The sequence below is a fragment of the Mesitornis unicolor genome, unplaced genomic scaffold (genome assembly GCF_000695765.1).
Source record: "Mesitornis unicolor isolate BGI_N332 unplaced genomic scaffold, ASM69576v1 scaffold36925, whole genome shotgun sequence".
NCBI classification, from domain to species: domain Eukaryota; kingdom Metazoa; phylum Chordata; class Aves; order Mesitornithiformes; family Mesitornithidae; genus Mesitornis; species Mesitornis unicolor.
The window spans coordinates 1,007-10,981 of NW_010184130.1; the positions used below are offsets into that span (position 1 = coordinate 1,007).

Genomic DNA, 9,975 nt, shown 5'->3' on the forward strand with positions numbered 1-9,975 from the left:
TCGTGCCAAATCCTCCAGCACCGTCCGTCTGCACAGCCCAAAATAACCCTGGGCTCACCTGAGCCGGGGGGAGGGAGGGGACCGGGGCTGCCCGCCTGCCTTCATCCCATTGCTCCATACTAATGAGCCCCCTCCTCCTCCTCCGCCGTCCCGCTGTGCACTCGGGGCCGTACCTGGGCTCAGCAGACGAGGCCATCGCCGCTCGGTGCCGGCCGCCCTCGCCATGGCCCTGCTCCAGCTCGGGCTCCTGCTCCAAGCCGCCTGCCTCTGCCTGGCCCAAATTGTAAGTCCTCTGCTCGGTCCCCTCCGCACCGGGTTGGGATGGGAGACAGAGAGGGGATAGAGAGGGGACAGCCCCCGTTTCCCCCATTGCAGACTCTGCTCCACACCCCAGGACTTGCTGCTTATTTTCCCAGCACCTTTGGCTTGCTTTTCCCAGGAATGAAGGGGGTGCAGGGATGGGAGCAGCCCCCAGTTTGGACCCACAGCCCCGACCCACCGGGGACCTCTCCGTGCCGAAAGCTGCCTCCGGCCCCGTGAGACACGGACAGTGCTGGGCTGCACGGCTTGAAGTTCGGGACTTGTTAGCTAAATGAGTTTAGGTTTATTTTCCCCTCGGGGCAGCGACGGGGGATTCTCCACCGTTCCCCTCCCCAGCAGCCGCCAGATTTTCTGCCTCCCATCACCTGGGAAATGCTTATTTTCTTCTGCTTTCATAGAATCAGAGTGGTTGGAAGAGACCTTTAAGATCATCATTGCTGGGATGTGCTGTGGAGCCGGGCTGGTGGGGGCTGAGTTGGGCTCTGACCCTCCAAGGGCTGCCCCAGGGCTCTGAGGAGCAGTGGGGAGGGACAGCAGTAGCAGAAGTGCTGGGGACCGGGGGTCTCGGTGGGGTTTCTGGACTCACCCAGGGGCAGGAGAAAATGAATCAGCCCCTCTGCAGCCTGCATGGACTGTCTGGCTGAGGGGGCAGCTGCCTCCCTAAAACAGCTCCCCGGGATGCCCATGGGCTTGTGGTGGCAGGGTCTGGGCAGAGGATCAGGCTCCAGTTGGAGCAAGGGGGATGCGAGAGCTCCTGGAACAAGGATCCATTTGGAAATCATTGGGGCAGGACAAAGGTGCCATTCATGGGTGCTCCTGACCCCGACCGCGGGGTTTGCTTCCAAAGCCGGGGCTCTCCAAGTCCTGTGAACAAACCAGCGACACCTCCAACCCTTAAACATCTCACTTTAAAATAAATAAGCCTGGATGGACAGCGGAGTCGCTGGATGGACAGCCTCAGCCTGTCTGGTTTTCATTTCCAGGGACACCAGGGGTTCGGTCTCTGGGACCAGAGCCTCTTCCCCCTAAAAACGCCCTGTTAGGATAACAGAGGTTTCTTTGCAAAGCTGCTCCTGCTGAGTCCTGGGCAAACCTCGGCTGCTCCGGAGCTCCCGGGGCGGCTGAATGGTGCTTTTGTGCGGGGCTGCGGGCTGCGAGCCAGCGCGGTGCAGGGAGGGGTGCACCCACCCAGGGGCTCGGGGGTCCTCGTTTCACACCGGGGACTTCAGGCACCTCAATCCTGCCGGTGCTCTCGGAAATCGCAGTGCTAGGCTTGCACACCGAGCTGAGAGGGGCCTTTGCAAGCGCCTTCACCCCATCAAGACCCCACTCTGCTGGGGCAGGAGGGGGCAATGATGGGGTAGAAACCGGTCAGGGGGTGGGGAGCTGCTTGTGCCAGCATTGGGGGGCAGATTTGCCGGGTTTCTCCATCCATCCCTTCCTGGGGGGCACAGCTGAGGCAGTGGAAGGTCCATGGAGGGGGGCACAGCTCTGATGCCTTGGGGTGCTCACTCCATCCCATCTGCCCCAGTGAGTTCTGCACCCTGGGCTCCCTCTGACCCCCAGCATCAATCGGGGTCCATCTGCTCCTTCCTGACATGAGTCCCATCCCTTTTTCCCCATAGCGGGGGCCACCAGGAGAGCCCGGCCCGCGAGGCCCCCCCGGTCCCCCAGGAGTGCCGGGAGCGGATGGCATTGATGTGAGTACGGCCCGGCCGGGAACCTGCGCGGGCTGGAGGGAGGGAGGAAGGGAGGGAGGAGGGGACCGGCAGCACAAAGAGGGACATTGTTTGTGTGCAGAGGCTCCGCGCAGGGCAGGGGGTGCCGATGCCGTGCGGTTTCAGCACTGCGCTGCTGCGGGGCTGGGGTGGATGAGTCCCCATGGAGCATCCCCGGCTTTGCTGGTGGCCCTGGGCAGCAATGGTGGCATGGGGGGGGAGTGGGCGCAGATCCTGCACCATCCACCTCCCCGGGACAGCAGCCCGTGGCTTCCTGACTACCTTGGGAGCACAGCAGCAGAGAGGTTTGGGTGCAGGATGCTCAGAGGGATTGGGTGCAGGGATCAGCCCAGAGATGCCCAGCGAGGAAGGGGACTGGGAGGGCTGTTGGGGAGCAGGACATCCAGTGCCCGCAGAGCAGTGACGTGTCCAAGGACAGCTCCTGGACCTTCTCTGGAGCAGAGGGAAGGAGCCTGAACAGAGCAGGGGTCTGTGCACCAGCAGAAAGCGTCCTTTCTCTGAGCCTTGCCCTAGGGTGTTATTTTAGGGCTATTTATACCCCAAACCACCACAGCCCTCCCACATCCCCAACACCCTCCTCAATACTGGCCCCATCCTGACCTGGCTGCTGTGCTGGGGCATCCTGCATCTCGCTCTGGCTTGGGGAGAGGGATGGGAAACAGGGGTCCTGAGCATCCCGTGCTGCTGTGCCTCCTTCATGGGGTGCCAGACCCCTTTTCATAACATTCTTGGCTTTCCCCAGGGTGACAAAGGCTCTGCTGGAGTCCCCGGGTCCCCGGTAAGTACAGGTTCCCCCTCCCAGCTCACCGAGCTCTTGCCTTTTTTGGAGAAGCTCCAACTTGCCCCCACTCCTCTTCTCTTTTAAAGGGCGTCAAGGGGGAGCCTGGAGCCCCTGGTCCAGATGGACCCCCTGGGAAACCGGGCATCGATGTGAGTACCGACCCCCTGTCCCCCCCATGGCATCCCTAGCCACAGCTCTCAGCAAACTCCTCTCACTCCCAGCACAGGGATCCTTCTGTTTTGCACATAAAAAAGTGCCAAAATCCCTTTGTGCAGGAGCTCAAAGCACCTTCTGAGTCGCAGCGGGGCTGCTGCCACCCCCTCCCACCACCCTGGCTCCAAAAACATATCCCCCTCCACTCCACAGGGGGCAAGAGCTGTGCCAGGAAAGCCAAGGCACAGCAGTGACAAGCACAACCTCCCTGATAACCCTTGATCCCCCATGATGGAAAGAGCCCCAGCTAAAACACAGCAATAACCTTCCACCATCTCTCCTCTTGCAGGGCCTGACGGGAGCCAAAGGGGAGCCAGGACCCATTGGCGGGCCAGGACTTAAAGTGAGTGGGGGGCCGCTCTGGGGCCGCCCCTCCAGGCTCCCACCTTCCTCCTGCAGAGCCAGAAGGGCCTGACCAGGCTGGGACCAGTCCCATCACCATGGAGGGGATGCATGGGTGCAGGATCTGTGTGATGGAGTATTGAGAGAGACTGAGACTGGGTCCATGAAGGGGTGGATTTTAGTTCACACAGCAGCAGAGCAGGAATTGGTGGGGTCAGACCCTTCCTTTTCAGCTCCTGACTCTCCCCTTCTGTCCTGGCAGGGCCAACCTGGACTCCCAGGGCCACCAGGGCTCCCTGTGAGTATTTGCCCCCTCCATGGGTGCCAGTAATGCACCCACTCCCTGAGCACCCACTCGAGCTCCATCCCTGCTGGTGGCGTGGGTATTGCCCTGCTCGGGGCAGGGATGCTGCTGGTTTTGGGGGGGTTGGAGAATCTGAACTGTGTCTTTCTTCTTGTTGCAGGGTCCTTCGCTGCCAGGACCACCAGTAAGTGCCACACTTGTGGGGTTGGGGGGCAGGGACCCTACTCAGGGTTGCGCTGGAAGAGCTCAAATCTCAGCACCCCCAAACTGGGGGTCTCAGGGCGTGACCACCCTCACTCAATGAATGTCTCTCTTCTCTTTAAGGGGCTTCCAGGCCAGGTTGGGCTTCCTGGAGAGATTGGAGCACTGGGACCCAAGGTGAGGGGTTGGGGGGAACATGGCAAAACCTCCCCTCCTTACCCCAGCATCTGCTTCTTCACACTTTGGGGCTCCTGGAATTAACAGGGACGACTCCATAACAGGGTCCTACAGTGGGAATGGAGGGTGATGGGCTCTGTGCCTTGTTTCCCAGCACCATCAATCGATCCCAGCTCATGGCTGGGGGATGCCCCAGTTGCAGCTGTGACAGCCTGGGGCTGTGGTGCTCCCTCACCCCACTCCAGCAGTCCCTGCTGCCTCCTTACCCTTCAATCTCCTTTCCTGGGGCTGCTCTTTCCTAGGGCGACCCTGGACCCGATGGCCCGCGGGGTCCCCCAGGCCCTCCAGGGAAACCCGTGAGTATCCCCCAACCCCCAGCATTTTCCTGCAGGAGGGCAAAATTCACCCCTCCTGTCAAATAGAGCTGATATTAAACAGTGGATACTGATAGACTCCTTCCCCCCAGGGCCCACCCGGACACATCCAAGGACTGGAAGGCAGCGCAGATTTCTTGGTGAGAGCTGCCATTACCTTGTCCCTTCTGCAGGGTCACGGCTGCTGGTGCTGCCCTGGCTGGGAATAGGGCCACCAGTGTGGTTTGGTAACTGGGGGCTGAGAGACTGGGGAGGAGCAGGGTCCCCAGCCAAAACCCCCGCTGTGAGCAGTGGGTTCCCTGGCTTTACCACACAGTGCCAGAGCCCATCCTTCCCAGTACAGCTCTGGGTCCCTTCCCAACTCAACTTGTGCTTTTCTTTCCCCACCAGTGCCCCACCAGCTGCCCCCCAGGACCCAAGGGCCCCCAGGGACTGCAGGGACTGAAGGTAAGGGAGCCCTGGAGCTGCTGGGGATCGAACAGGAACTGTCACCTCTGGCTCTGAACAGAGGAGCCTTCCCCAGGCTGGAGACATGGGGAGCTCAGGAGCTGCTCTGCTTCCCTGGAGACAAAGCTGCTGTGGGAGAGGTCCCCTGTGGCTCTCCAGCTGCTGACAGCCCCTTTTTGGGGGGCAAACTCCTGTGCTGAAGCCCCAGCCCCAACAATACCCCTGCCCGGTTCCTCCCCTGCAAAGCCTGGAGAGCTAAACCCAGGGGACACCCTCACCTTGACACCAGTGGGATGCTGAGCCCCACCAGTGGGCACCCCAGGGTGGGACGTTGTGGGCAGGGTGGCTTCTGGTGACGTGGCCATCAGGACGCTGCCTTGATGCGGGGATGCTCACCATCCTCCTCCTCACCCTTAGGGACACAGAGGCCGCCCCGGTGCCCTCGGGGAGCCCGGCAAGCAGGGCAGGCAGGTGAGTGGCCTCTCATCCCAGCAGGATGCAGCATCTCAGGGAGCTGGGGCTGGACCAGGGACAGGGGGCTCTGGGGAGGGAAAGGGGGGAAGGAAGGAAAGAGGTGGGAGAGGGAGGAGGGAGATCCAGGGCTGGGAGATGGAGCGGGGACAGAGTGGTCTTCCCACGATGGCTCCCTGGGGAAGAGACCTGTCCCAGGTGAGGGGTTCTCAGGTCCCCAGGGGTGTTTGCATCTCCACTGCACCCCAGCACTCACCTTTCTCTCCTCTCCATCCCTCCCCAGGGCCCCAAGGGTGACGTTGGTGCCTCCGGAGAACAAGGGGTCCCGGGCCCCCTGGTAACGTATTCACTGCTCTTTGCTGCTCTGCCCCCAGGGGCTGGGGGGGCTGGTTTGTGTTTGACCTCAGACTGGGGACATTGGTGTATCCCTGCACCCAGACACCCACCGCTGGGACCAGGGCAAAGCCTTCACCCCATCCATCCCCACGGGGCTGTTGCCAGGAGCACGGCAAAGACGCAATCTGATGGAGACCTCCATGGCCAGCGCTGGCGTGGGCATCTTGGTCATTAGTGCACGTTAATGGGGATAACTCACAGCCAGAGACAAGCCCCTCACATATACTGAGCCCCCCTTACCCCACCTGAACAGGGGGTGCAGTGCCCAGCTCACCACGGGGACGTGGGGATTAAAGCTGCTTGAGCTCGCCGAGCGCTTTGAAGATGAAAAGCAATTAATGGGCTGAGCCCTTCGGTCCAGGAAAGGGCAAAACTGCTTTGAAGCCAAGAGCTTTGGGTGGGGGAAGCAGCACCAGTTTGGGCCCGTTGCTGTTATGGAACCGACAGCTGGAAAGGGGCCTGGTGGGGGGCTGCAGAACTAGGAGCGAGCGGTGGGACTGAAATACCTCGCGTGTGGCAAAACCGGCTGATTTCCAGAACCGGCTTTGGCTTTAATTGCGGCTTCCCCCTGGGCTGCTCCCAGGGCTGTTCCCAGTTAAGCTGCTGTTGTTTCCTTCCCCACAGGGACCGCAGGGCCTGAGGGGGTACCCTGGGATGGCAGGACCCAAAGGCGAGACGGTAAGAGCTAGTGGGGTGCAGGGGGACTGTGCCCAGCTCCCGGGGCTGAGTCGTGGCGATGCCCCCCAGGACCATCACCAACACGGCTGTTTGGCCATCTCAGGGAGCTGGACATTGCCTTTTGCTAATGGGATCGGTCCTGGCTGGGGGCTGAGGTTGGGGTGAGAGGAATTGACCCCTCCATGGTCTCTTTGCAGGGTCCTGCTGGTTACAAGGGGATGGTCGGGACCATCGGAGCGGCTGGGCGGCCGGTGAGTGCCCTCCCTCACATCCAGGGGCTGCAGGGATGTGGGGGAGACCCCGCACTTCACTGCTCAGCCCCCATCTCTCTCTGTCCAGGGCAGGGAAGGGCCCAAGGGACCACCCGGGGACCCCGGTGAGAAGGGAGATCTGGTAGGTAATGCGCCCCGGCAGGGAGGGCAGCGCTGAGCCCCCCACGATGCCGATGCCCCCTTTTCCCTGGCACAGAGAAGGGCTCTGCCCGGGATGCCCTCAATGGACATCTCCTCCCAAATAACCCCTGTGCTCCCCTGCTCTAGGGTGGCCGTGGCATCAGGGGGCCCCAAGGAGACATCGGCCCCAAGGGGGAGAACGTAAGTACGGCCAGCGGCACCCGTGCCCACGCGTAGGGATGGGCCCCTTGCAAGGAGGGGACCCCTCTGTTCTGTTTGGGGCCACCCTGCGCCCTTGCACCTTGGCTCAGTGCAGGGCTGAGAGTGCTGCCAGCCCGGTTGCTTTGGGACATTTCCATTCCCTTCCCAGCCTGTTTTTGCCCCCACCACAAGCCTTTCAGTCCCTCTCAGGGGCATCAGACCCAGCCACTCTCTCCCCTTTCGCAGGGTCTCCCAGGCATCGATGGCAAGGACGGGACCCCAGGGATCCCAGGCATTAAGGTGAGTGGCTGCGGGCAGGGGCTGCTGGCAATGGGGAGCAGACACACGGTGTCCCTTGCACCAGTGCTTACTGGAAATAGCAGTGATGGCAAGTGGCATAAGGCCCTGGCTCTTGATGCAGCATCTCCTGGCTGTCCCCATGGGTCATGGACAGTGTCCCCCTTTGGACCCTTGTCCCACCCGTGGATACCCCATTTCTGTTCCTTTTTCCACCACATGGTAACGTCCTCTCCATCCCTTGCAGGGCAGCGCGGGACAGGCTGGGCACCCAGGAACACCAGGACATCGGGGACAAGCTGTGAGTACGGGAGTGTGGGACCACCCCAGGCAGGTACCCCATTACCTGTGGGGTGACACCCCCATCCTGGGTTGTGCCGGGGTGCAGGGCCAGCACCCAGCAGGGATGCTGCTGCCTCTGGTGCCGTGCACAGGGTTTGATCCCAGCTTTGTCTCTGCAGGGCTTACCGGGCCAGCCAGGAAGCAAAGGAGGCCCAGGAGACAAGGTGGGTCTGGGGTCCCCCCTTGAGCACCCGCTCCATCCCACACAGCACCACGGCAGCCTCCACGCTCCATCCCTGTGCCCGCAGCCTTGTCCCCATCCCATCCCCTCCCCTGTCATTGCTGTACCTGAACCTCCTCTGTCTCCTTTTGCAGGGTGAAGCGGGTGCTCGAGGCCAGCCCGGTGTCACCGGTGCCCCGGGGCAGATCGTAAGTACAGAGATGTCACCGTGTTCCTCCCAGACACAGCCTGCACGTTGTTCTCTCTCTCACACACACTTTTCCCCCTGTTTGCTATCAAACAAAGCAGAATTGGGCATTTCACACCCTCCACTTCCCTTCCCTCTGCTCTCCAGCATCTCCCTCACTTCTCCAGCCCTGCATCCAGCACGTCCTTGGTGGTGCAGTGACAGCTTTTTGCGTGACTGCAGGGGACAAGGACAGGGCCACACATCCCTTGGGGAAGGACAAAGGGCAGATGATGGGATGTGGATGTGAACCTGAGGTATTTTTCCCCCTCCTTTTAGGGTGAGCCTGGACCTCGGGGCGAGCAGGGCCCACAGGGTGTCCCTGGGATGAAGGTGAGTCCAGGGCACCGTGGGGTTTATGGTGATGCTGGGAGCTGCCCTTGACTTTTCTCTCTTCCTGGGTCTCTGCAGGGTGACCGGGGCGAGCGTGGCCTCGTGGGCCCCGCCGGGGAGCAGGGCAAGGCGGTGAGTTGTACCCACAGCCGGGCTGGGAAATGGGCTTCACCTCGGCATGGCTCGGGGATGCTCAGATGGGGTTTTTGGGAGGGATGGGGGCAGCGGGGCACGGTGGCTTTGAACCCAGCCGGGGTCCATCATGCGCCCCATCCCATGCCCTGTCCTGCTGTGCCTGGCTGCTGGGGCAGGGATTAGCCAATGGGGCAAATAGCGCGGGGATTAGCGGGCCCCAGGACATGCTGGGTTTGCAGTCCCAGCTGGGAGAGGAATTTCCTCACAGCACCCCCTCCTAGGGCTGCCCAAGCCCTCTTGGAGGCTTTGCCAGGGTAGAAAAATGGCCAAAAAGTGACCTTTGTCCCTCTGGCTTCCTTGGGGATGGGGCCCTAATCATTGCAGAGCACCCCCACTCTGTGTGGCTGGAGGGGAGACTCCATCATTTTCTACCCCATTTTCCCCCTAGAAGTCAGGTTCAGGGTGGGTTGGGATGCTGTGGGGCAGCCTGAGGGGATGAGAAGCTTCCTCTTCATCTCATTGCCCTGGAGAGGATGCTCTGATGAGGGAGGAAGGTCTTCCCACCACCTCTTCTCACTCATTTGTCTCTTTTCCCCACGTTACCTCCATCTCCAGGGCCCCAAGGGCGAGCAGGGTCCTCCAGGGATCCCAGGACCCCAAGGCTTGCCAGGAGTCAAAGGTGACAAGGTGACCACCGCGGGCTGTGGGGCTGGGGTCCAGCTCAGGGACACGGCGCTGAGCTGGGCTGACCCCTCCTCTCCTCCTTTCTCCAGGGCTCCCCAGGGAAAACCGGCCCCAAAGGCAGCACCGTGAGTACATCACCCTCCTGCCCAGGCTGGGGGATCACTGACACCCCAGGGCTTGCACCCACCTCTGCGGGGGGCTGAAGGTTCCCATTTCTCCTTGCCTTTCTTCTAGGGAGACCCCGGCGTTCACGGCCTCGCGGGGCTGAAGGGAGAGAAGGTGGGTGCCTGTAAATGGATTTTGGAGTGGGGGAGACAGGGACTGGATATGGGTCCCTGCCCATGCGCTGTGGCTATGCTGGGGTCTCCTGCACATGGCATTGCACCCCAGCACAGCCACTGTGCGCTCCAGGGGGGTACGTGTGCCCCTTCCAGCTGAATCCCTAAATTTCGTTCTGTTTCCCCATTGCATTTTGTGTCCTCTGTCCCCAGGGTGAATCGGGTGAGCCAGGACCAAAGGGACAGGTGAGTGACCGGGATCTGGGGGTGAGAGGCTCACCCTGGATCCAGGTCCAGACCCTATTTGGGGTTCAGATCCTGGCTACAGCGCTTAGTGCTGAAAATCCTTGAGGTCTTGGGTGCAGCCCCCGTGCCTAGAACAGGGCTGAGCTCCCTGTTCCTGACACCACTCTCCATCCCCACCGCAGCAAGGCATCCGGGGCGAGCTCGGCTTCCCTGGCC

The 9,975-nt window shown here is 61.6% G+C and overlaps 1 protein-coding gene across 1 annotated transcript in view; it reads left to right on the forward strand.

Annotated features, from left to right (window-relative positions):
- The first annotated feature begins 223 nt into the window (after positions 1-223).
- The window catches only part of COL9A2 (collagen, type IX, alpha 2), an 11,626-nt gene continuing 1,874 nt past the window's right edge, over positions 224-9,975 (forward strand). The window contains exons 1-28 of the mRNA XM_010184368.1: positions 224-283; positions 1,947-2,021; positions 2,803-2,838; positions 2,928-2,990; positions 3,344-3,397; positions 3,659-3,694; positions 3,861-3,884; positions 4,025-4,078; positions 4,381-4,434; positions 4,545-4,592; positions 4,843-4,899; positions 5,317-5,370; positions 5,654-5,707; positions 6,391-6,444; positions 6,642-6,695; positions 6,784-6,837; positions 6,984-7,037; positions 7,284-7,337; positions 7,582-7,635; positions 7,796-7,840; positions 7,992-8,045; positions 8,363-8,416; positions 8,495-8,548; positions 9,167-9,238; positions 9,325-9,360; positions 9,470-9,514; positions 9,727-9,759; positions 9,942-9,972. Coding sequence (XP_010182670.1) covers positions 224-283; positions 1,947-2,021; positions 2,803-2,838; positions 2,928-2,990; positions 3,344-3,397; positions 3,659-3,694; positions 3,861-3,884; positions 4,025-4,078; positions 4,381-4,434; positions 4,545-4,592; positions 4,843-4,899; positions 5,317-5,370; positions 5,654-5,707; positions 6,391-6,444; positions 6,642-6,695; positions 6,784-6,837; positions 6,984-7,037; positions 7,284-7,337; positions 7,582-7,635; positions 7,796-7,840; positions 7,992-8,045; positions 8,363-8,416; positions 8,495-8,548; positions 9,167-9,238; positions 9,325-9,360; positions 9,470-9,514; positions 9,727-9,759; positions 9,942-9,972 — 1,417 coding nt within the window. The remainder of the gene's footprint in view (positions 284-1,946; positions 2,022-2,802; positions 2,839-2,927; positions 2,991-3,343; positions 3,398-3,658; positions 3,695-3,860; positions 3,885-4,024; positions 4,079-4,380; positions 4,435-4,544; positions 4,593-4,842; positions 4,900-5,316; positions 5,371-5,653; positions 5,708-6,390; positions 6,445-6,641; positions 6,696-6,783; positions 6,838-6,983; positions 7,038-7,283; positions 7,338-7,581; positions 7,636-7,795; positions 7,841-7,991; positions 8,046-8,362; positions 8,417-8,494; positions 8,549-9,166; positions 9,239-9,324; positions 9,361-9,469; positions 9,515-9,726; positions 9,760-9,941; positions 9,973-9,975) is intronic.